The sequence below is a fragment of the Gorilla gorilla genome, chromosome 21, assembly GCF_029281585.2.
Source record: "Gorilla gorilla gorilla isolate KB3781 chromosome 21, NHGRI_mGorGor1-v2.1_pri, whole genome shotgun sequence".
NCBI classification, from domain to species: Eukaryota; Metazoa; Chordata; class Mammalia; order Primates; family Hominidae; genus Gorilla; species Gorilla gorilla.
In genome coordinates this window covers 58790634-58817390 of record NC_073245.2, presented here as the reverse complement: position 1 = coordinate 58817390, position 26757 = coordinate 58790634, and the positions used below count along the sequence as shown (strand labels likewise).

The 26757-nt window shown below is 46.0% G+C and overlaps 1 protein-coding gene across 1 annotated transcript in view; it reads left to right on the top strand.

Annotated features, from left to right (window-relative positions):
* Nucleotides 1-26757, top strand: part of SLC13A3 (solute carrier family 13 member 3) — a 93432-nt gene that overhangs the window by 62828 nt on the left and 3847 nt on the right. Inside the window, exons 8-12 of the mRNA XM_004062304.5 lie at nt 396-500; nt 4893-4990; nt 12766-12878; nt 22062-22223; nt 24891-25028. Of these exons, the coding sequence (XP_004062352.1) occupies nt 396-500; nt 4893-4990; nt 12766-12878; nt 22062-22223; nt 24891-25028 (616 nt within the window). The remainder of the gene's footprint in view (nt 1-395; nt 501-4892; nt 4991-12765; nt 12879-22061; nt 22224-24890; nt 25029-26757) is intronic.

Sequence of the window (26757 nt, the reverse complement as noted above, 5' to 3'; positions counted from 1 at the left end):
ATGAATGCTCCTCTTTCTCTTTGCCTACTGCATTTCTGTCTATTTCTCTTCCTCTCTGCTTTTCGGACTCTGTCTCTGTTTCTCACTTTCTTGATTTTCCGTAGGACCCTGGTAAACTCCTGGTGATAATGAAACACGTGATTTCGGGGAGGGGGTGGCTTGAGGCTCAGGAAGGATCCTGAGGGAGCGTGGAAGTCCTAGGACAGGAATCATTTACAGTCCATTGGCACCCCTCCCCTCACTCTGGGCACTCCCTGGGGAGTGGATGACTTCAGCTTTCTCAGAGGCAGAGCCCGGGCCCAGTCACTCCCAGTGGGGCAGCTGCCTGAGCCTGTGCCTACTGCGGTCTGCCTGAAACCTAGGGTCACCATCATGCCTGCATGTCTGTGCCACAGGTTTGCCGAACGGGCCGTTTTCATCCTTTTCTGCATGTTTGCCATCCTCCTCTTCACCCGGGACCCGAAGTTCATCCCTGGCTGGGCCAGCCTCTTCAATCCTGGGTGAGACTCTGGGGACCCACAGGGAGGAGTCCAACAGGGAGGATTCTGGGCTGGGCCACCTGGAGCTGGAGAGGCGGCAGTGCAGCTGGGGAGACACGCATCCAAGTTTCCATCTTTTGTCCCATATGATTATTAATAGCTCCCTCTTTCACTCTCAAAAGAGTTTAGGTTTGGGTGATAAAATATGACTTCTCATGTGTTGGGAGCTCTGGATTTGGAGTCAGACTAAACTGGGTTAGAATTCTAGCTCTGCCACTTACGAGCTGTGTGACTGAGCAAATCGTTAATTCATTCAGTCAACATTGATTGAGAACCTATTATGTGCTAAGCTGGATGCTGGATGCTGGGACACAGGCAAAAGCAAGTAGTTAGACAACAAAACAACTGCATTGCAATGAGTGCTATGAAGGAAAGACTGAGAGGGTTATGCTATAAAATAATAGAGCAGGGGCATTGACTTTGGACAGTTCTGGGAAGAGCCAAAGCTTAGGAAGACTGCAGTTGAAAGCAGTGGAGATGCCCTGGGAATGTCTGCTGAAGCCTGAGTCAGAACAAACGTAGCATGTTTGAGAAAATGAGAAAAGCCCAATGGGAGCGAGGCCTGATGGGAAGGAAGGAAAGCGGGTGAGGAAAGGTAGGGGAGGGCCAGATCAGAGTGTCTTTTCGGGCATGTTATGCATTTTGATTTTTTTTTTTTCTGTGAGCAGTGGGCAGCCATTGGAGGGTTGTAAGGTACTCAACCTCTCTGTGCCTCAGTTTCCTAATCTGTAAAATGAAATTATAATAGTACCTTTTTCATTGACTTGTTGTAAAGATAAATGAGTTAATACATGTCAAGTGATTAAAATGGCTCATAAAAAGAACTCAATAGTTGTTAGCTATATTCATTAGGAAATGGGTAGTGGGGGCAAAAATATAGACGAGGAGAATAGTTAGGAGCTATAACATCATCTAGATGGCCCGTGTCTTTTTGGGCCAAATCTGGCCCGCCATTTGATTTTGAATGAATTTTACATTTTTTAAATGGCTGCGGAAAAATCAAAAGACAATGTCTTGTAATACACGAAAATTACATGAAATTCAAATTTCAGTGTCTGCAAATAAAGTTTTATTGACACACAGCCACACCTATTCAATTACATATTGTCTATGGCTGCTTTCATACTCCAATGTCAAATGTGAGTCCAGACAAACACCATGTGGCCTGCAAAGCCAAAATACTTACTGTGTGGCTTTTTACAGGAGACATTTGCTGACTCCTGGTCTGGGGGATGGCTTGAGTGAGGGTGGTAGCGATGGCAATGCAGCAGTCAAGATATCATTCAAAGTTAAATGTGGGACTTGTGCTGGGTTGAATTGGGGGGTGTGAATGAAAGGAGTACCTGCATGGATGGTGGTTAATTGGAGAAGAATATTTTTTAGGGGGCTGGGAATGGCTTATTCATAATTCTATTTTGGACTTGGTTTAGACTTGTTAAGCTCAATAGGCAGTTAGATATGCAAGACTGGAGCTTAGAGGAGATGTTTAGGTTGCAGACATAAATCTGGGAGTCATTGTATAAATCTGGGAGTTAAATCCGTAGGAATCAATGGGCTCAGCTATGGAAAGTGTTTAAGTAGAGTATAGACCATGAGGAACCCCAGCACTTGGGAGCTGGGGAAAGGAAAATGAATTTACTAGAGAAACAGAGAGATGGTGAGTGAGGTAGAAGGAAAACTTAGAGCTATGGACCAGCAAAAGCCAAGAGAGGGGAGTGTTTTAAGAAGCGTGAGTGGGCACTGTGTCAAATTCTGGTGTGAGTGGGAACATGATTAAATAGAGATGTATCTGCTGGATTTGGTGAAATCTGATTATTTCAGTTAGCCCCATCCAAGAGAGATATAATGTGAGCCACATATGTATTTTAAATTTTTTGGTAGCTATATTAAAAAAGTGAAAAACAGATGAAACTAATATGAATAATATATTTTATGTATAAATTATTAGTGAGATAGTTTGCATTCTTTTTTTCACGTGAAATCATCAAAATCTGGTGTGTGCTTTACATTTAAAGCACATGTCAGTTTGGTCTTGCCATATTTCAAATGCCCACTAGCCCACATGTGGCTTGTGGCTACCATACTGCCCAGTGCACAATCCAGATATCTCACCTTCTGGGCTCAACCTCTTCCCTGGTAAAATGGGTGACATAAATTCTGATCTCCTGAAGGTTGTTATAAGCAAGAGACAATATAATTTCATGAAGCCATGAAGCTCTTGTTGCTCTTACCATTTTTTTATTTTTCTAAAATGTAGATGCTTTATTTTTTTCAGATGCAAAATGGGCATTATAAGCATTTCAACAATACAGAAAATGTGAAAATCAGCTAAATCTCAGTCTCTAATTCTGACATACATCTTTCCTGACTTTTAAACAATGCCTATCTGAGAACTGTTCTACATTGTGATCATGCTGTTATCGGACTGCATACATTTGTCAAGACTTGTTAAACTATACCCTTAAAATGGGTGCATTTTATTACATGTTAATTACACCTCAATGAAACATATGCCAATTGGCTTTTAGTACCCTATTAAAAGAAGATTTTTTTTAACAGAAATGTGATCACGTCAACATATTATTTGTAATACGCTTTTTAATTTTGTATTGAATTTCAAAAGTTATGCATACTCATAAAAATTCAAACAATGCTGAATTGAAAAAGGAAAAGTTAGTGGCTCTTTATCCACTTTATGTCCCACTGCCCAGAGATGATCACCATGAGCAGTTTAGTGTACGACATTCCAGATATGCACACATATCTTCATACATACACACATACAAATATGTATACATATAACAAAAGACTGTAAAATATAATAGTATGATCATGGACAACTTGCCATTTTGGACTTACTCCATTCTTTTTTTTTAATTTTATTTTCTTGGACTCAGGTCACAAATTTATTCTTTTAAAACACTGCATAGTACTCTACAGAATGGGAGCACTTTGATTTATTTAACCAATTCCTTATTGGATTGTGTTCAATGCTTCAAATCAAAACTTTCAAAATAAAATTTACAGGGTGTCTTGGTTGTGTTTCTATGTCAATACATAGAGATTGACATTATCTTTTATCTTTTTTTAAACAGATGCAGTGTACTTCATAATATGAATGGAACACAATTCCTTTAAACATGTGTCTATCAAAAATCTTCCAATTTTTTTTTACTCTTATCAGTAATGAACATCGTTGCACATAATCTGTGTACAAAAGTACGACTGCTTCTCAAGGTTAAATTCCTAGAAGGAGGATAACTGGATCAAAGGGTATTTACATGTAAAATTGGAAACATGTTGCCAAATGCCCCAGGAGGTTAAACTAGTTTATTCTTTCACTAAGGGCATATGTTCCCAACACCCTCACCAGTTTTACTCTCCTTTTCAAGTCTTGCCTGTTGGCAAGTGAATGGTATACCATTAGTGTTTTGATCTGCATTTCTCTGATGATAGTGATATTGACCATCTCTTCCAACTTCTTGTCGGTTTGAATACTCTCCTTTCGAAATGTGTGAGTGGAAAGAGCTTTGGTTAGCAGTGAGCTCTAGGCTTTGTTGAACTTGGAGCCAGAACAATCTGAGTTTCAGGCCAGGGTCTACAGAATGGGAGCACTTCAATTTATTTAACCAATTCCTTATTGAATTGTGTCCAATGCTGCAAATAAAAACTTTAAAAATACAATTTACAGGGTATCTTGGTTGTATTTGTATGTCAGTTTAACAAAATGACTTGCTCAGGGTCTGCCCTTGAACAAGTTGTTTCTGCTCTTTGACCCTCTGATTCTCCACCTGAAATGGAAAGTGCCTGCCCCGAGGGCTTAATGTGTACAAAGCTCCCCTAAAGGACACATTGTGGATGCTTGAAACATGACAGTTAGGTTTTGAGGGGCCAAGAGGCTGGGTCAATCTGGGTTCCACTGGTGTGAGTGGGCTGTATCTCAATGCAGTGAGCTGCCCATCCCAGGAGGGATTCAAGCACAAGCTGAACAAAGACAGGGCTCTTACAGGAGTCCCGGTGAGGGTGATTTATAGGGGTTCCAAGGACTCCAATATTCTGCGGCCCTCGGATTCTCCCCTGTTTGGTCAAGTCCCTCTTCGTAGGGTCCTTGAGTTGGGAAGATAAGCATTTGCTTGAGCCCAAGCAGCATCTAAATGCCCCCAGGGAGCTGTGAACGAAGAGCTTTGCACCATGCTGAGTGCATTGCAGGACAGAATCCAGTGGCCCAGCCTCCAACAATGGCCCCTTCACAGCAGGCCTAATTCCCTTCCACAAATCCTCCTTTACAATTCTGCCAAACCTCGGCCCGCTGAGATGCCCATGATCACATGATTTGGGGCCTTCTCATTGTAGGTTTCTTTCTGATGCCGTCACCGGTGTGGCTATTGTCACCATCTTGTTCTTCTTCCCGTCTCAAAGGCCCTCTCTCAAGTGGTGGTTTGACTTCAAAGGTAAGGTGGTCAAGGCTGGGGTCTCGGTGGGCTCAGTGAGGACTGCGGCATGGAGTGTGGTCATCAAGGGCCTGGAGCCCCCCACTGCACTAACCACGTGGTCCTTCCTGCTTCTCCTTTCACTGTCTGAGCCATTGCCTTGTCTGGGGACTGAGGGCTGCCCCAGGTGGTAGTCCAGGACAGGGGTTAGCAACTACAGTCTTCAGACCAAATCCAGCCTGCTGTCTGTTTTTGAACAGCCTGTGAGCTAAGCACAGTTTTCAGATTTTTAAATGGTTGAAAAAAAAATCAAAAGAAAAACATTTTACGACATGTGAAAGTTACATGAAATCTAAATTTCAGTGTCCATGTATCAAATTTTGCTTTCCCCTAAGGAATTTGTGGAAATTTATTTTCTTTAGTTATATAAGTACCTACACAATAGCCTCAATTTTGCCTCTTGGCCCACAAAGCAAAAAATGTTTATTTTTCTTGTCCCTTGCAGAAAAATGACCCCTTGGCCCAAAGCAGGAGTTGCACCTTGGTTGCCCAAGGAGCCACGCATGGAAAACACAAGCTGGGTTTCAACTGTATAGGAAGTGTTGGGGACTGAGGAAAAACTGCCTAAAGGCATTCGGATTCCATTTTTTAAAAATCACTGAGTACCTCTAACCAAAATGTCGTAGACTGTGGCCTTCAGATTGCCAGCTTGCGACTCCCTCCGGTGTCCAGCAGATGTCTGCCAGAAGGTGACGCCAACACCTGAGGCTGCCACCTGGGGCAGTTGGATGAGCTCCTCCGGAGTCAGGAAATAGGGACCATAATCAAACTATTTTCTATTGTTGAGAAAAATAGTGTCACTCAGGATAGCCCCAGCCATGGAAGAGTCAGCCATTTGAGTGTGGGGAGTATAGTGTATGTGTCCTGTAGGAAGATGAGGATTTTACAAGCTCCATAAACAGTTCTTTCTTTCTTCTTCTTCTTTTTTTTTTAATGGGGTCTCACTCTGTCACCCAGGCTGGGGTGCAGTAGCACCATCACAGCTCAGCGCAGTCTCGAACTCTTGGGCTCCAGTGAACCTCCCACCTCAGACTCCCAAGAAGCTGGGATTACAGGTGTGAGCCACCTAGCTTGGCTAATTAAAAAAAAAAAAAAAAATTGTAGCAGGCTGGGCATGGTAGCTCACACCTGTAATCCCAGCACTTTGGGAGGCTGAGGCGGGTGGATTGCTTGAGTCCAGGAGTTTGAGACCAGCCTGGCAACATGGAGAAACCCCATCTCTACAAAAAATAAAAAAATAAAAAAAATAGCTGGGCGTGGTGAGGCATTCCTGGTAGTCCCAGCTACTTGGAAGGCTGAGGTGGGTGAATTGAGCCTGGCAGGTCAAAGCTGCAGTGAGCTGTGATGGCACCCACTGCACTCCAGCCTGGGTGACAGAGTGAAACCCTGTCTCAAAAAAAATTTTTTTGTAGGAACAGGGGTCTCGCTACATTACCCAGGCTGGTCTTGAACTCCTAGCCTCAAGTGACCCTCCCGTCTCTGCCTTCTGAAATGTTGGGACTACAGGCATGAGCCACCATGTGCGACCCATAGACAGTTCCTGTAGCATAGCTGGACCTCAGGGAGGCTGGAACTGGGTCTAAGGAGGCTTAGCTGTGGGCCTGTGTACTCTGCAGTTGAACAGGATTCAGCTTTTCTCCATCTCTGCTTCTTTTCTAGTCAGTCTTCCAAATGGCTGTTCTCATCATTCCCTCTGTATACAATTTCTTAACCTTTTCCTGGTTTCTGCTGCTTATTAGGTTTTGCACCTTTATAGTTTCTGCTTCATTTTAGTCTCTACTTTTGTTCCCTTATAGTGTCTGATCCCCGGTGGCTTCTGCTAACTCCACTTCCTCATGTTTTCTATTCCCTGTGGCATCGCCCCTCATACTTTCTGCTCCTTCCTAGCTTCTTCCCCCTGGTGGCAGCCACTTCCTCATGGTGTCCATCTGATGCCTTGAGCCTCTGCTTCCCTGGAGCCTTTGTGTCCTCACAGTATCTGTTTCCTCCTGGCTTCTGCTTCCTCACCCAACTTCAGCCCAGTCATGCCCCTGTGTGTCATACAACCTCTCTGTTCATTCTTTCACCTTCAGGTGTCACTTCTCTTCGCCCAGTGGGTCTCTGTTTCCCATTGCTGCATCTGAGAGTAAGAGTCGGGTTGGTCCAGCTTGTTCTTCTTGGGCAGATCTCCTTCCACAAGGCTACTTCACAGCCTCGTAGATCCCTGGCCAGCCTATGGATCAGCTGCCCTTGGTCAGGTGCCCATCCATGGTTCTGGCACCTGGGGGTGAACTCACAATGCCCAGGGCTTTCTCTCAGCTGGGGCCATGGAGAAGGCACTATTGTTGCAGGGCAGGCGAGCCCTTGGGGCTTAGTCTGGGAGGGTTCTTGGCTTCTTCACCCAGGAAGGAATTGCAGGGCAAGCCAGTGGTTTTAGACAGCAACTTTTATTGATGCGGCAGTGCACAGCAGCAGCAGAGGTTCTGCTCCTTGTGGAGTGGGGCTACCTCATAGGCAGTGTGCCCAGAGTAGTAGCTCAGAGGCAGTGCTGCAGTCATATTTATATGCACTTTTAATTATATGTAAATTAAGGGGTAGTTCATGCAGAAATTTCTAGGATAAGGGTGTTAACTTTTAGGTTGTTGAATCATTGCCGTAAAAAGGGATGGTAACTTCTGGGTGTTGCCATGGCAATGGTAGATTGACATGGTATACTGGTGGGCGTGTCTTATGGAAAGCTGCTTCCGCCCAGGACCTGTTTTAGCTGGTCCTCAATTCGGTCTGGTTCCCAAGCCCCAACCCTGGAGTGAGTCCTGCCTCCTACCTCACTATGACATAGATGACTGGCATCTCAGCTCTGCTACTAATTTTCTGGGTGACCCCAGGGAAGCTCCTATATTCTCTGAGCCTTACTTTCTCACTTAGAAAATGAGGGAGTCCCTTAGATGCCTTCCACCTCTGGCTTTTACTGGCTTTACAGATCAGGGGTTACAAACTCAACTGCCTACAAGGAGGTAACACTTATTTTATATATAATATATATATTTATATGTTTTATAAATATATAATCTATTATATATATATATTTATATATATTTGACCTATATTTTTCTCCAGATGGAAGGTAACATTTGTATACAGCAGATTGGGTACAGGAATATGTGTCTCAAGAAACACATGGCCCTCCTTGTCAATCTTTCCTTTCCCATTTTTGAAACAGAGAGCAGTTTCCTTATTATACAAAGGGAGACAACAGCTGAGATCAGTAAGAAGTGGTGAGAGGCTGGGCACGGTGTCTCACACCTGTAATCCCAGCACTCTGGGAGGCTGAGGTGGGTGGATCACCTGAGGTCACGAGTCTGAGAGCAGCCTGGCCAACATGGCGAAACCCTGTCTCTACTAAAAATACAAAAATTATCAGGGTGTGGTGGCACATACCTGTAACCCCAGCTACTTGGGAGGCTGAGGCAGAAGAATTGCTTGAACCCGGGAGGTGGAGGTTGCAGTGAGCTGAGATCACGCCACTGCACTCCAGCCTGGTTGAAAGAGTAAGACTCTGTCTCAAAAAAAAAAGAGTAGTGATGAGTGCCTCAGTCTCGTGGCAAGGCAGGGTCTGTGGAAAATTGGTGAGCCAATCCCCACTTAAATTAAAGGGGGCAGATATTACTTAGCTTCCACTGATTGTGCCCATGCAGGAGAACAGAACTAGTTTAGTCAGATTCGCTGATTTTTCAAAAGAAGCCAAAAATCTAGATTTTTATGTGGAATCTCCCTGGTTTTAAATATTGGCAACTCATTCAAGTTGAAAAACAAATACTATGTGGGCCAGCAACAGTAGCACTAAAACACGTGTGTTGAGTCTGGTCCATGGAATGCCAATGTGTGCCCTTAGCCCAGGGGTCTTTGAACTGGAGTTTCCAGCATTGCCCAGTGGGTGGGGAGGGAACTCCATGAGCACTGCCTGTCCTTTGGCCACCAGTGACCCTGTGCAGACTTGGCTGATGTGATACTTTCTGGTATTTAACACTAAAGACTTTTGTGGAGTCTTATATTTTGGTCAGTAAGTTTCCATAGTGAGAAAGTGACTTGTTTAAGGTCACCCTGCTCATTAAAAAGAGTCAGGGCCAGGTGTGGTGGCTCACACCTCTAGTCCCAGTACTTTGGAAGGCTGAGGCAGGAGGATTGCTTGAGGTCAGGAGTTCAAGAAGAGCCTGGGCCACATAACAAGAGCCTGTCTACAAAAATTTAAGAAATTAGCCTGTGTGGTGGCACACACCTGTAGTATCCAGCTACTCGGGAGGCTGAGGCAGGAAGATTGAGGAGTTCAAGGTTGCAGTGAGCCGTGATGGTGCCACTGCAGTCCAGCCTGGGCAACAGAGTGAGACCCTGTCTCAAGAAAAAAAAGAAAAATCAAGGGGGAGAGAGAGAAAAAGAGACAAAGAGAAAAAGAGAAAGAGAGAGACAGGACATAGAACCAGGCATTCAAGCCAGCCTTGATTTTCTTCTTATACTCACCCCACTATTCTTTTGTGTGTGAGTTGCACTTGCATTTCTCACCCTTTGTGGTCATTCAAATATTGACTGAGTACCTACTGTGTGCTTGTGGTGGAAAAGTAGTTGATGATGATGATGATGATGATGATGATGATGATGATGACGACTTCTCTTTCCTCTTTGCCAACTAGCCGTTCCTCTAGGGATCTTCGTGACTCACTCCATCACTTCATTCAGGGCTCTGTCCAAATGCCACCTCCTGAGAAACCTTCCCTCACTGCACCATCTAGAAAAGCGTCTTCCTGTGTTACTCTTTATTCCTTTACTTTATTTTATTTTTCTTCATAGCACATGAAATTTCTTGGCATTATTTATTTATTTTTTAAGACAGGGTCTTGCTCTGTTGCCCAGGCTGGAGTGCAGCCACACAATCTCGGCTCACTGCAACTTCTGCCTCCCGGGTTCAAGCGATTCTCATGCCTCAACCTCCCAAGTAGCTGGGATTATAGGCACCCGCCACCATGCCTGGCTAATTTTTGTATTTTTAGTAGAGATGGGGTTTCACCATGATGGCCAGGCTGGTCTTTAACTCCTGACCTCAGGTGACCCGCCCACCTTGTCCTCCCAAAGTGCTGGGATTACAGGCGTGAACCACCATGCCCGGCCAGTATATTTATTTGTTTATCACCTGACTTCCCCCCTGGAATATAAGTTCTCCAAGGAGACAAATTTTCTCTGTTTTGACCATTTCTGTATCCTGAGAGCCCAGAAGAGTGTTTGACACATAGCAGGTACTCAATATATATTTGCTAAATAAATAGCCAAGGACTGACCGGGTGTGGTGGCTCACGCCTGCAATCCCAGCACTTTGGGAGGCTGAGGCGGGCGGATCATGAGGTCAGGAGATCGAGACCATCCTGGAGAACACGGTGAAACCCTGTCTCTACTAAAAAAAAATACAAAAAATTAGGCGGAGTTTGCAGTGAGCCGAGATCGTGCCACTGCACTCCAGCCTGGGCGACAGAGACGAGACTCCATCTCAAAAAAATAAATAAATAAAAATAAAAAATAAATAAATAAATAAATAGCCAAGGACTTGCTCTGTGCAAAGCCCTGGGATGAGTCCTTTGCACAGGGGGACCATTTCTTCTTTCCAGTAAGTCTCCGAGGGAAGTGCTGTTACCCCATTTTGCAGAAGAGGAAATCGAGGCTCAGAAAGGTAGTGACACTGGCCCAAATCACACAGTTGGGGCACAGCAGAGCTAGGATTCAAGTCTAGTTCAAAGCTTGTGCCTTTAGCTACTGCTGTAGACAGTCGGCTGGTATCAGGTTGAGCTGCAGTGGGAAATCCACATAGTCAGAGATTGTGCTTATGAGAAATAGCAGCAAAGGCATGGTTGGATGGGAAAACAATAAAAACCATGGTAGCTAACATTAACTGAGCACTTGGCATGTGACAGACAGTCTGATATGCACTCGCCATTTAATCTGCATTACATGGGACCCTGCTCAAGGCCTTCTTCCTTCCCCGGTCCCATCCACCCTTACCTGCTGCGTGGGGTGAGTCGCTTCACTTTTTCAGACTTCTTGTACTTCTTTAATGAAATGATATTTTATCATCTGAAGGCAGAGGGCTGGGCCACCTGCCATGTCTGGTTACCTCATCCAGTTCTGGGCTTAAGTGTATGTTGCATTTGGCCCAAGAATTCCCTCAAGGTATATGACACCTGCACTGCATGTAGACACCATGGGCTGCATGCACCTGTGGGCTACATACATCTGTGGGCTGCATACACCTGTGGACTGATACATCTATGGGCTGCATACACCTGTGGATTACATACACCTGTGGGCTGCATACATCTGTGGGCTGCATACACCTGTGGGTTTCATACACCTGTGGGCTGCATACACCTGTGGGCTGCATGCACCTGTGGACTGCATGCACCTGTGGACTGCATACACCTGTGGGCGGTATGCACCTGTGGACTGCATACACCTGCGGGCTGCATACACTTGTGGACTGCATGCTTGCTGGTAGAAGGATTTTATTAAGTAGCTTTTATTATCTTTATTTCCTGACTATAAAATCTTGTTTTAGGTAAACCACTGTGTAACGTTTGGAAAAAGCTCAAAAGGAGAAGCAAAATTTCCATAACTGCTTGACCAGGAAGTGTCCTGGGAGATGGTAAACTGCCTTAAAGGAGTCAGACCCATCCTCCCTGCTTCCCTGGTCACAGCCTGCCAAGAAAAGTCCTATTTCAGGAGTGATTACCCTGCACCAGGCGTGGGTCTAAGTGTGTCATGTACATTATTTGACAAATATTTACGGAGTAACCATCAGGTGTCAGGCACTGTTCTAGACCCTGTGGATGCAACTATCAGCTAACTGGAAATGCCTCATCTCCCTGCAGATGCATCATTGTCCTGGTTCGTGTTCACAGGGACCCCCCGGTTCTGTAACTGTGCCATGTGCCGGCTGAGGAAATGGGGCTCAGGGAGGCAAAGTCACTTGTCAAGGGCATGCAGTAAGCCAAGACTGAGGAGGGTCTGTCTCCAAGCCTATGCCCCCAACCCAGGGATGTCACACTACCAGCCACGTGCCAGGTCCAACCCACCACCTGCTTTTGTAAATAGAGTTTTATTTACAACCATGCCCACATGTTTAGGTATGGTCTCTGGCTGTTTTCATGCTACAACGACGGAGTAGTGACAACAGAGACTGTGTGGCCTGCAAAGCCTCAATGATTCACTCGCTAACCCCCTGCAGAAAGTTTGTCGACTCCCCCGCCCACTGTCCTCACCACTGCAGCGCTGCCACTTTCGAGGAAATAAAAATCATCCCATCATTTCGGGGCTCAAAAATACCCTTTGTTTCTATTTTTCTAAATTTCCTTCCTCTTTTTCTTTCCTCTCTGTACATGTTCCAGTACAAAGAAAGCCTTTTCTCTTATAAATGAGGGTAAAAATAGCACTTGTGCCCAAGGGCTGTTGGGAGAGTTAAGTGATGTCCTGCATGTGGAGTTTCCAAAAACTCCCAAGCTGTGGGAACCATGAAAATTATTTTCACTGGGAATAGAGCAGCTCCACCTATCATGATGCCCGTGCACTCTCTCCCTAAAGCTCCAAGTCAAATGCTGGATCTGCACTTTGGCTTCCTGGGGACCCCTGAGTGTCCCCGGTAAGATGGGGCTGCAGGGCTGGTGGCCTCTGCCTCAGGCTGAGCGGCCCTGAGTGTGTGCTGAATCCCTCTCTCTGCCCAGCTCCCAACACAGAGACAGAGCCCTTGCTGACCTGGAAGAAGGCCCAGGAGACAGTGCCCTGGAACATCATCCTTCTCCTGGGAGGGGGCTTCGCCATGGCCAAAGGCTGTGAGGTAAGACCCCCTGGCTCCCCCAACCAGCAGGAACAGTGGGAGGCAGGTGTGGGCGGGTCCCAGTGCTGGCTGCAGCACCAGGATCAGAGCAGGTGAGCTGCACGGGCCCTGGGGGCACAGCCAGTTTCCTCACTTGCCAAACTGAGATGATCATAGTTCATTCCTGGTGCTACAGAGAAAGAGAGGAATGAGTTATGACCTGGATCCTTAAGGAGCTCATGATGGGCAAAATATTAATATAATACTAATACTAATAATACTAGGACTCGAGGGCTCTGTGACTTCAGAGGGATAACAACATATTGCGCTCACCCAATGCCAGACACTGTTCAACATGCTTGTGGAGGTGGAAGGATGGCTTGAGGCCAGGAGTCCAAGATCAGCCTGGGCAATATAGTGAGACCCTCTCTCTTTTTTTTTCTCTCTCTTTTTTTGAGACAGAGTTTCACTCTGTCACCCAGGTTGGAGTGCAGTGGTGCCAACACAGCTCACTGCAGCCTCAACCTGCCGGGCTTAATCAATTCTCTCACCTCAGCCTCCCAAGTAGCTGGGACTGCAGGTATGCCTCCCCAAGCCCAGCTAATTTTCGTTTGTATTTTTTTTTTTGTAGAGATGGGGTTAAAAAAAATCAGCCAGGTGTGGTGGTCCTAGGCTGGAGTACAGTGGAGTCATGATCATAATATTGTACTCCAGCCTGGGTGACAGAGCCAGACCTCGTCTCTAAGAAAAAAAAAAAAAAAAAAGAAAAAGAAAAAAACATGCTTTACACGTTAACTCATTTAAACCTCCCAACAAAGCTATAAGGTAGATACCATTATTATGCCCATTCTCTAGATAAAGAACTTGAGACACAGAGAGATAAAGTACCTTACCTAATGTCACACAGCTATGGAGTCAGGATTAGAATCCAGGCAGTTCGGCTCTAGAGTCTATGCTCTTAACCACTCTCATGTAAGTCCTAGATGGTAATATTAATTAGTTCATGGATGTTATTATTAATGTTATTCCAGAGGGCTTTGTGAGCTCAGAAGTCAGGGCTGGGACCAGGGTGGGGCAAATGAGGCGCACGGAGTGCAGAATTGCAGGAAGTGCTCACTCTCCCGGGTGTGCAAGTGCGGGTCAGCCAGCCCAGCTCAGAGGCCGTGCAATGTCAGCATCCAGCATCTGTCACCACAGATTATCTCACTGAATCGCCGCACGAGCCCTAAGAGCTGGGTAATGTTTTTATGCCTCTTTTACAGATAGGAAAATTGAGACATGAAAAATTAAGCAACTCTCTTAAATTCTTACAATTGCATTCTGCTTGGGAGCTGGGGTTCAAACTCTCCCTGATTTCAGAGTCCAGGCTCCAAATTGTTCACTCTAGAATCTTGCACATGCCAGCCATTGTTTGAAGTGCTTCATGAATCGAATATGACCCAGTCGATCTTTATAAACACCACTGAATCAGATACTATCACTGTCTCCATTTTAAAGATGAGAAATCGGAGGCAAAAGGAGGCTAAATAGCTCGCCTACATTTGCACAGCCAGGAGATGTTGTTAGAGCCAGGATCTGAAGCCAAAGCTCATGTGGCTGAGCTCTGTCCCACCCCTGAATGCCTTGTAAACCGAGGCATTAAAAACCACATCCAATTAAGAATCAATCTGAAATTAAGTTTAAGGGAAGCTGAAATTACTTCTTTTACTGCTTCTCTTGTTAATTCAATTTTAATTTTCAGTTTCAAATGAAGTTACAATGTTGGACACCTGTTAACCGTGTACACTGGGCAGAAGCCCAGGCTTGGGAATCTCAGTACCTGGTCAATCTAGGCTCTACCACTCCTTGCTGGGACACGTCAGGCAGGTTTCTTAACCTCTCTGGGTTCCTATTTTTCTCATCCATAGATTGAGGCTCAAAGTTCTTACTCTACAGGGTTGCTGGAAAAAATTAAAGAATAACTGCCCAATACATATAGCCGATAAGAAATGCAAAAAACTGCATGCACACCAGCTCATAAATCCTCATGCCATGGTTTCTACAGGTTGGGCTTTCAGGAAGCAGACTCTGGGATGGAGATTCACAAGCATGAGCTTCATTAGGTTGTGCCCTTGGGGTCACTGTGGAAGGGAGAGGAAGGAAGCAGGAGAGTGCAGAGGGAGAAATGCAGCTGGAGGCAGACCCAACCTCACAGGAGCACTGGAGCTGAGATGACCTTTAGAGGCAGTCCGAGTAATCAGAGATAGCCAAGTCCTTGTATCCCAGCATCCATCTGTCTGGGGACACAAGCTGACCCAGGTGCAGGTATGACCTCAAGTGAGGCTGCTTTTGGGATCTGAGACAGCCGACTGCACTCCCTTAGCTGGGGCAACAAGATCTCCACTGATGGGGATCTGGGTGGCACATTCAGGCTCTCTACATAGCTGCTCATTTTTAAATAAAAGATGTTTTACTTTATTAACTAAAAAACACATAAATAACGATACAGACTTCAAAGGGAACAAAGGAATAGATGAGCAAAAGTACTGTTATTTGTCTCCATTTTAGGAATCCTGAGACCCAGAGAGGTTAAGTAACTGGTTCTGGGTAACACAGCTCATTAGTAGCAGAGCTAAGATTTGAACTCATGTCTACCTGACTTATGCTATTGCCTCCTGCTGGGGGTGTCTTAGGGAAGGCTTCCTGAAGGAAGTGGCATGTTATCCAGATCTTGAAGAAGCTTGCAGTACGATGGAACCAGACCATCTGGATTGGAATCACAGATTTCCCACTTCTTAGGTGTATGATCTTTGTCAAGTTACTAAACCTCTCTGGGCCTCAGTTTCCTCATCTGTAAAATTGGAATCACAATGGCACCCACCTGGTAAAGTTGCCATGATATTAAGAGAGTCAATATATGCAGAGAAATGAGAACACAGCCCAGCACAGTTGGTTATTATGGTTAGATACTGAGGAAAAGGAAAATCAAAATCAAGAATCATGTGGAGGTTCATGGCTTGAGCAACTTGGTGGAAATGGTGCCATTTACCTCAGTGATCTGAGCCCAGCCTGGCCTAGAGGAAGGAGGCTGGATGAGATGACCCTGATCCAGAGGTTTCCCTAAGCTCCAGAAGTGGTGTGGGGAGCACTGGCTCTCAGTGGAGGCTGGGCTGCGGGATGCTGGGCATGCTGAGAGGCCACCCTGGCTCTGAGCCCAGCCCTGGGCAGCTGGCCGGAGTTTCTCTTCAACAGGGGCTTTGTGTAGTAGCTGTTCCTTTCCCCAGCCTCTGCCGTACCATCCTCTCCCCAGGCAGCCACAGCCTGGCCCAGGAGCGACCAGAATGCTTATGGCACATCCTGGTTCCTGGCCCCTGCCCCACGCTCTCATCAGAACACAGCCTGGCAGCCTCCTGAGGATCGGAGGTCCCTGGATGCAATCCAGGGTGAGCCTGGGTGTGTGGGCTCCCAGCGCTCGTTCTGAAGGGCAGGAAGTAGTGCTTACTCTGAGCCTCAGCAACTCACTTAAGCCCACTTAGGGTCCTCACTACAGTTTTCTCCTGTCACAAAACCGTATAGTCATGACTCTGCATAGACTTAAACTCAAGTCCAAGGTTTCCCTTGGCCAACACAGAAAGCTGTATGGGACAATGGAGGTCTCAACATTGGCACCTACCTCTCTTCCCTCCTAACACCCCTCCAGTCTCCTTGGCCCCTTCTTCAGCCACATCAGACTCACATGCACCCCACAGCCTTTGCATCTTCCCTTTCTCTGTTGAATTTTCATCCTGAGAGCTCTGAGTCCTCACTCCTCAGGTCTCAGTCCCTCAGAAATGCCCTCCCAAGCCCCCACATTTAGAATAGCCTCCCACCCGAGTCCCTCTTCCTCTCATGACCCTGCCTATTCCTATATACCACATCTACCCCCCAAATGATCCTGTGGGCATGTTTATTGATTGTGTCTCTTACTAGAATGGAAGCTCCATGAGGGCAGGCAGAGACCATGTCTGTCTTACCCACCACTGTTCTAGGCACCTAGAAGACACCGGGTGCATAATGGTGCTTAACACATCATTGTTGCTATGACCTACAAGATGAGCTGCTTTGAGAATTGCTAACATAATGTATGGAAAGTACCCAGAAGAGTGGTGATATACCCTGGGTGCTCAAACCAGGAGCCACACTCATCTTCACTATTATTATTACTGTTATTATTGCATTAACTCATTGAGGAAAGGTTGATCTTATTCTGTTGCCACAACAAACTGACTTACAAATATGTTGCGGTGATAGAGGTAAGGAGAAAATGTGTATTCTCCCCATTCCTCATTTTCTGCCAGAAATCTGTCATCTTTATTATTGACATAGTTTGGCTGTGTCCCCACCCAAATCTCATCCTGAATTGTGTAGTTCCCATAATCCCCACATGTCATGGGACCTGGTGGGAAGCAATTTAATCATGGGGGTGGTTACCCTCATGCTGTTCTTGTGACAATGAGTGAGTTCTCAAGAGATCTGATGATTTTGTTAAGGGGCTTTTCACCCTTTTGCTCGGCACTTCTTGCTGCCACCATGTGAAGAAGGACGTGTTTGCTTCCACTTCCACCATGATTGTAAGTTTCCTAAGGCCTCCCCAGCCATGCTGAATTGTGAGTCAATCAAGCCTCTTTCCTTCATAAATTACCCACACCCGGGTATGTCTTTATTAGAAGAGCGAGAATGGACTAATACAGTTATTATTACCCTCATTTTATCGGACAGACAAGCCTAATGACATGACTAAGATCCAGATTCTGAATCTTACTAGGGCACGTCATATTATTTATTTGGGCAAATCACTGAGCTTTTTCGTGCTTCAGTTTCTTCAACCATAAAATGGAGATAATTGTACAGATGGTTCCTGACTTCACAACGATTCGACATACGATTTTTCAGCTTTGCAATGGTGAAAGAGTGATATGCATTCAGTAGAAAGGGTACTTAGAATCTCGAATTTTGATCTTTTCCCAGGCTGTGATATGTGGTAGGATACTCTCTTGTAGATGCTGAGCAATTATAAGAGTAAACAACAGATATTCTACAGTGTATAGCATTGCCAGATGATTTTGCCCAAATGTAGGCTAATGTCAGTGTCCTGAGCACATTTAAGGTAGGCTGGGCTAAGTTATGATGTGAACAGGTAGGTTAGGTGTATTACATGCATTTTCTACTTCAATATTCTCAATTCGTGATGGGCTTATTGAGACATAACTCCACTGTAAGTCAAGGAGCATCTGTAGTCTGTATTCCATGAGGTTGCTATGAAGATTAAGTAATATTTACAAATTACTTAGAAGAGTGCCCAGCACAGAGTAAGCACTATATTGCTTTGTTAAATTAAATGATAGATCATATTCAGTGCTTACTAAGTACAGAGAGTGTTTCGTGTGCACTTATTTAATCCTTACTGCAATCGCTTAAAGAAATCAAGGAACAGAGATGTTAATTAATTTGCCCAAGGTCACACAGCTTGTAAATGGTGCAGTGGTTTGAATGTTTATACATGTACATAAAGCCTTGTCTTTTTTCCTTCCTTCAATCAAATTCGCTGGTCTCTTTACCTAGGAATTATTATACAAAGTTGTATGCACACAGCTGAGCCCGTTGTGTTTTATAAAGCCTTTTAAAAGATTTTCAAGGGTATTTTGGCCACAGGAGATTTTGACTTCAAATATTGAACTTATGCCATAACAAACCTCCTTATGAGATGCTCCTCTACTGTATATCAAAGACACCAAGAAGAGAGGACCTGGTTGAAGTAAGAAAACAGGAGGAAGAGGGAAACATCACTGTACCAACTCCATCTCCCCACCTCCCATCTTTGCAAGGTGGCCTTGGGTACTTCTGGTCATCTTCAAGGCCACTAAGGAACATAATTTGACAACCACTGTGCTGGGTGATTTCTGAATTCCACCACTTCAGGCATCTTGTGACTTCATGCTACTGGTTATGGCAGGCACTAACCAAGCGCCCAGCCACTTTCCTAGGCCCTTTATAGATTCACTCCTTTTGTCCCAACAATAACCTTCTGGGACAGGCACTATCATTATCCCTTGTTTACAGATAAGGAAATTTTAGCACAGAGAGGTTAAGTGACTTGCCTAGGAAGTTAAGTGACAGCTAGAAAAGATTAAGCTGGGAAGCAAACTCAGTCTGACTCCAGAGCCCCTTCTCTTCACCTTCTGGCCATGCCACCTCTGACCTTGGCTGTTGCTGGTCCCTGGAGTCCCTGGGAATACTGTGGGGCTGTGTGTTTCCAAGGAAACAAAGCTTCCAATTCCTAAGAATATGGGAAAGAGTCTGGGGCATGGTGGCTCATGCCTGTAATCCCAGCACTTTGGGAGGCCTAGGCAGGAGTATCGCTTAAGCCCAGAGGTTCAAACCAGCCTGGGCAACATAGTAAGACCCTGTCTCTACAAAAAAAATCACTTAAAAAAAATTTAGCCAAACATGGTGTTGTGTGCCTGTAGCCTCAGCTACTCAGGACACTGAGGTGGGAGGCTTGCTTGAGCCCAGGAGATAGAGGCTGCAGTGAGCTATAATTGTGTCACTGCACTCCAGCCTGGGTGACAATGTGAGGCTCTGTCTCAAAAAAATAAATAAAATGGGAAAGGGCAGGTGAAGTCCCTTTAGAGTCCCCAGTAGAACCCTACGCAACAGGGGTTTTCCTCTCTTAGGAAGCTGCCAGACCTCCCTCCAGCGCTGGAGCTGTGCCAAGGCCTGTGTGGCTGCGGGGATGCTGGCTGGAAGCCCGGTCACTCAGAGGCCCAGCTACGGGGCAGCTCCTGGCTTCTCACTTGCCCGAGTCATTAATATTCCCTCTCTCTAGCCCCTCTCCGTTTAATTGCTCACAGAGCTGTCAGGTCAGACTCTTTGCCAGAGCTGTGGCCTATGGGAAAAACCAGAGGTCCCATTTTCTCCCTGCAGCACTCCTTGCAGCCAGGGGAGGGGCTGTGGCCTCCACGCTGCCACTTACTGTATTCCCCAGGCTAGCAGACAAACTGCAGGTGTACCAGAAACACCTTAGTTTCACGAAGACTCTTCTGGGGACAAATATTTTTAAGCATTTATTATTCTTACATTGAAGGTAACTTTTAAGTCAAATTGTAGGGGCAAGTGTACTATTTTATTTATGTAAAAACTGTATGCTCTATTCTATTTTTTTTTTTTTTTTTTTTGAGATGGAGTCTCGCTCTCTCTGTCACCCAGACTGGAGTGCAGTGGCGTGATCTCAGCTCACTGCAACCTCCGCTTCCCTGGTTTAAGTGATTATCCTGCCTCAGCCTCCTGGGTAGCTAGGATTACAGGCATGCACCACCACGCCTGGCTAATTTTTGTATTTTTTTTTAGTAGAGATGGGGTTTCACCATGTTAGCCAGGCTGATCTCGCACTCCTGACCTCAAGCGACCTGCCCACCTTGGCCTCTAAAAGTGCTGGGTTACAGGCGTGAGCCACCACGCCTGGCCCTGTGTGCTGCCTTCTAGAATCGATTATGAAATTTTTAAGTTCTGAGTAAGCAGGGACTTTTCTATTAAAAGTAAAAATATATATATAAAGTGTCTTTGGTATACTGGGTTGATAAAAGGGCTATGGTAGCAATACATTGGATTCTGAATGTTAATGGGCTAACCCAGCTCTGCCCTAGATCAGCTCCAAAACCTACAGCTTTGTTCTAGGTCTAAGCAAACGGTGGCTTTATTGTGATCTTGCTGCATCACAGTTGCACCAGGGGACAGCATTGAGCATATTTTGACATCCTCAGCTTTGCCGCTTTGTGGTTATAATGATGTGTTGGGTCAGTTATTTAAGGATGCATTTGATGGTGAGAGGACAGAGGTGCGGAAGAGGATTCTAGATGTTATACACTGGTAAATAGGGTAGCTTCTGGAGAAGTCAGCAGAGAGAGCACCCAAATAATTCTGTAGCACTGACAGGCGAGTGGAGTCTCAGTGAACTTCTCTACCCGTCTCTGTCCTGGAGGACTGGAGTCAGCACTGGGCATTGCTCTTAATTTACAGACAAGGTGACAGACTGGTGGGTCCAGAGGAAGATGCTGATTTGCGGGGAGCTTTGCAGAATCACACATCTTATGGAGGTAGATGGGTGTCTCAGGCACTACTTTTAGGGATCCTGGGCAAGTCACAAAAACTTTTTCAGGCTGAAGTTCCTCCTCAGTAAAACAGGAACCAATATTTACCTTTTGGGATGGTTGGGAGGAGTCAAGGAGCTAATGCCTGCAGGTGCCTGGTCCCCTGTAAAGCCTCAATAATGGTGATTCTTACGACAATGAATAATAATGCAACGTTAATATTTGTATTATTATCATTGTAATAATTATCCTTATTACTGTATGTGTGTATATATACATATACATATATATATATAGCTTTTGAGACAGAGTTTCTGTCGCCCAGGCTGGAGTGCAGTGGCGTGATGTTGGCTCATTGAAACCTCTCCCTCCCAGGTTCAAGCGATTCTCGTGCCTTAGTCTCCCGAGTAGCTAGGATTACAGGCACACATGTAATTTTTGCATTTTTAGTAGAGGCAGGGTTTCGCCAGGTTGGCTGGCCTGGTCTCGAACTCCTGACCTCAAGTGATCTGCCTACCTCAACCTCCCAAAGTGCTGGGATTACAGGCATATAAATACCATTATTATTGATAATTACATTGATTGTGTTGTAGTTGATGTATATCTGATACATGTTTTATATATGAGATACAGTAAGTCTTGTATATATATTTCATACATATTAATATATTATTAAATAATAATTATAAAAATAATGAATATTTTATATAAGTAATTATTACTATTTGGGTAATTAATAACCTTCACTGGAGGGATGAGAAGTTTTACTACTGAGGGTCTGGTTTGATTTCCCTTTCCCACTTAAATCGGTGCTTAGGGGTGCTAGAACCAAATGGATTATTGGAGACCCAGGGGTTTGGGTCCCTGGCCTGTACGAGATAGAGTGGAGAGCAGTTCGAGAAGTAGAGAGGCTGCTGGCTCAGATGTGTGACCTTGGCTCGAATGTGTGACATTGGACACGTCACCTCCCCTCTCTGCACCTCAGTCTCCCCATCTGGGAAGGGGTATGGTTGTCATTGTTGTGATCTATCCTAACCCTCTCTGGGGGGCGGCAGCTGGGGATGGGCTGGGGTATGAAGGAATGCCTTTACCTCCGCAGGAATCGGGGCTGTCTGTATGGATTGGTGGGCAGCTGCACCCCCTGGAGAATGTGCCCCCCGCCCTGGCTGTGCTGCTCATCACTGTGGTCATCGCCTTCTTCACTGAGTTTGCCAGCAACACGGCCACCATCATCATCTTCCTGCCGGTCCTGGCAGAGCTGGTGAGGGTCCTTCTGGGGAAGAGGGGAGCACCCCTCCCGCAACACACATTCAGAAATCTTCCCCCTGCCAAGGGACCTTCACTGGGGGCTACAGTTGCCATTGCTGTTTTCCAAAATACATGAAAGTATCAGAACCACAGTACAATTTTTTTAAATACTAGATGTTTTCCTTCAAAAAATGTATACATAGAGTAAATATTTTCAAAGTGCTCCCAATTCTCTCTTCTGGGAAAATTAACCCATGGTGACATGGAGAGTTTTCTAGAACAGGTAAATTACCAATTTTGGATGAAGAAGAAGTAGAAAATCTGAGTAAACAAATGGCCATAGGAGAAATTCTAATGGTAAGCAAAGCAGTAGCCTCCCTCTAATGCAGGGGTTTCAACACTGTTGATAGTTGGGGCTGGATCATTCTCTGTATGGGGCTGATCTGTGTACTACAGGGTGTATAGTGGCATCCCTGGGCTCTGCTCACTAGAGACAAGTGGCGCCTCCCTAAATCATGACAATCCAAATGTCTCCTAGCATTCCCAAATATCCCCGTCAGGGGGGAACAAATCCTTCCCCCTACCCAGCTGATGACTCCTGGGCTAAAAATCACCAGCCCCAGGCCGGGCTCTGCCACTCATGCCTGTAATCCCAGCACTTTTGGAGGCTGAAGCAGGCAGATTGCTTGAGCTCAGGAGTTTCAGACTAGCCTGGGCAACATGGTGAGACCTCATCTCTGCAAAAAATACAAAAAGTAGCCAGGCTTAGTGGCAGGTGCCTGGGCAACAGACCCAGATCCTGTCTCAAAACAAAAACAAAAACAAAATCACCAGCCCCAGGTGGTTTGCTGGGTGAGAGCTAGCAGATTTGCAAGGAACAGAGAGTTCCCAACTCACCCAAACTGTTCACCAGCATAGAAAAATAGACATGGCCACTCAATTTATAGCTAGCAAAACCCTGGCCCCAAAACCAGATAAGGAGAGCAAGGGAAGAGAAAGCTATAATTCAATCTCCTGTAAAAAGAAATGCAAATAGCAAAATGAAACCATGATTGAATGAAAAGAACAATATATACATGATCAGGTAGCTTTTATACTAGGAGTTTTTAAAAGGAAACTATCAATATAGTTTTATATTTAAACAGATTAAAGACCAGACCATATAATTACCTTAATGTAACCCACGCTGATAAAATTAAATCAATGATGCAAGTAAATGCTTTGTATGCAAACGGTGATGCCCCGGCACACATACCTGCAGCACCTTGTCTTTGGTTTCTGTTTGCTTATTTTATGCATCAATTTATTTAACACAGATATACACTGTGTTATTTTCCAATGACTGGAGAATATTCCATTATAAATGGACAGTTGTTGGTTTATTTAAGCAATCTCTCTGCCCAATGGAAATATAGGTATTTCCAGACTTTGCTGTTACTCAACAATGACGTGTCACCTGAGCCTTGTCTATGCATCATTGATTACATCTAGAGAAATTCCTGTGACTGAGATTGCTGGGTCAAAGAGCGTGTGCATTTAAAATGTTGTTAGAGATGAGGAAATTGCCCTCCAAAGTGGCTCACCATTTTATAGCAGTATGGGGTGGGAGTCCTCAGAGGGACCTGGTCACTGAGAGAAATGAGAGTATTATAGGGGGTATGGGGACGGAGAGGGAGCATAGAACCCAGCCAGGTCTGTAAGGGGCAGCTTTTGCTGGAAAAGACACTTGTAAATGACACATTCTTGTAAACTTTGCTTATCATCAAAATCAAAAAACATTTTACATGCAAGGGGGTGATTTTAGAGCTTTTTGAGAAAATAAATATGCTTTGGGTTGCAAAAATTCCCTAGAAGGCCCAAAAATATCCTATTTAAGTAAAATGCCATAAAAGTGATCAGTATGAATTGTAGGCAGGAGAGGTGACAAACTGGTGGCCCACTAGCTGAGGCCAGCTCATGGGGGGGTTTGATACACACAGTCTTAGAAATTTGGAAGAGCTGCCAACAGATGCTCTCATGAGCTCTCTTTCTCACTGAAATCCAGGGATGCCCCCAACAAGAGGTATCCAGAGGCCAACTCTGGGTTGAGATTGTTTGGCTGAGGGAAGGAGCAGGCAGAGGAAGTATTTTAAAGCCCTGGTTCTCAGTGTACAGTCCTTAGACCAGCAGCACTGGGGGAACAGGTCAGGAATGCAGATTCTTGGATCCCACCCCAGACTTGCTGAATCAGCAATTCTGGGTGAGGTGGGGCCAGCCATGTGGGCTTTAACCAGCCCGCCAAGTGCTTCTCTGCACTCTCACATTGGAGAAGGAGTGTTCTAGGTACATCACCCCAGCCCATCCCTGATCAAACCACACTGTGGCCCTTGAATGTCACTAACCCTGGGAATGTTCTCTCCACCTCTCTCTCGATCTGGTTCTCTTCTTACCTGCTTGTGTCTGTTTCTGCCTGTGCATGTGTCTTTCTGACTGCCTTTCTCTCTCTGTCTCTCTAACTCTCTCTTCTCACTTGTCCCTGTTGTTCTCTGCCACTCTGCCAATCTCTATGGATGTCTTTGTCTCTCTGTCTCTACGTCTTTGCGTCCCTCTTTCCAACTGCCTCTCTCTCTCTCTCTCTCTCTTGCTGTGGTCGCTCTGCGTTGGTCTCTCTCCGGGTCTCTCCCACCTTTTCCTGGCCCAGGCCATCCGCCTGAGAGTGCACCCCCTGTATCTGATGATTCCGGGCACAGTCGGCTGCTCCTTTGCCTTCATGCTCCCGGTCTCAACGCCCCCCAACTCCATCGCCTTCGCCTCTGGACACTTGCTGGTCAAAGACATGGTGAGTCTGGGCATTTCCCAGCAGAGGCCCCGGGATGTGGGTGGGCCGCAAGGGGGCGGGCAAGGCCTCTATGCAGGACTCCTGCACCCTGACCCCACTCCCCAGTCTCTGAATAGGTCTTTCTGAGTGGGACCAGGAACATACATTTAGCAGAGACTCTGGGATGATTCCTGCACTTAGGCAATCTCAGGAAACACTGCCTTAGTGACTACTTTCCAAAATTTGCTCCAGAGGCAAGGAACTTCCCCCTCCCTCTGGACCGCACTTCGTGCCCAGAATCTTTGGGGAAGAGAAGCAGCAGACACACCCTAGGACTCAGGGGTGGGCCTCAGTGCTCAGCCAGCTGGGAAGGAGACAGAAGCGGAAGACTGTAGCAGTGGGAGGACCCCACCAGCTTTCAGCAGGGCCCAGCCATTGGCAATATGTTCCCTCCCCCGGAAGGCCCCTGCTGAACCAGCTCCTCCCTTCCCGCTCCTGACTCCTGCAGCCTTTTCCCTCTCCACTGGCGTTGCAAATAACCCTTCCAAAGCTGTCAAAGCCAAGAAGGGCGACCTGCTTAACCAATCGCGATGCAGGCCCTCCAGGCACAAGACACCTGCAGGACACATGGGGAGAGAGAGCGAGAGTGAGAGCGAGGCAGAAAGGGAGACACAGAGCAAACAGAGAAGAGACGAGACAGAGACTCATTAATTTGTTCATTCATTACAGCACTATTTACTGAGTGCATTCTATGTTCCAGCCACTGGGGGCACTGCAGAGTGGGAGAGACACCGATCTGCCTCCAAGGAGGCTGCTTTCTATTGGTGAAGACAGACGTGAGCAAGTTCAGCAGATTTTCCTAAATTATGTAAAATTTCAATATTGCTAGGTGCTCAGAAGGAAATAAAACATGAGGAAGTGTAAGAGGACGGGGGAGAGGGGTGGCAGGGAAGCCCTCTCCAGGAAGGTGACATGGGAGCTGATGATCATGGGAAGCCGCCAGCCTCACAGAGAAAAAGGGGAAGAGCAGTCCCAATGGAGGGCACAGCAGGTACAAAAGCCTGGAAGTGAGGAATAGCAGCGAGTGCTCCAGAAATTCAGGGCCAGGAGGCTGGGGTGGCTGCAGTGGAGTTGGAGAAGGATGAGGTTGGAGACACGAGGTCAGGGAACAGCGGGGACAGGACAGACTTGGTATCTTATTCAAACCACAGTGGGGGCCCTCAGTAAGCAGGGCAATGATGTGATTTCACTTCTGTCTGTAGAAGATCATTTTGGCTGCTGGCTGGAGTGAATCGTTAGGGTGGGAGGGACAAGTGTGGAAGCAGGGAGGCTACTTAGAGAAAAAGACTGAGAGGGCAGCAATGCAAACAGCACAGATTTGGAGAATAAAGACAGCCAGAGAAATGGAGAGTCCCCAAGGGGAAGAGATTTGCAAGAGGTGTGGAGGGGTACAAGGGGCACCCCCGGTCAGCCAGTCCCGGGCAGGGATGGCCCACCTGCAGGTTCGCTCCTGAGAGTAATGAGTTAGGTGTTAATGAAGTAGCTAACATGGGACCAGCAGGAATTTTGAGCCCTGGCAAAGGGAGACCCAATCCTCCCCCAGTTTCCCCAATATGTCGGCCCGACTCCCTCTAATCCTCCGAAGGTGCCAGGGCTTCCACCTCTGTGCCCTTAGAAGAGAGGCAGGACAGCACAAGCAGTATGTCCCCCACCCGTCCATGGTAATATTTATTTAACACCTTTACTAAAT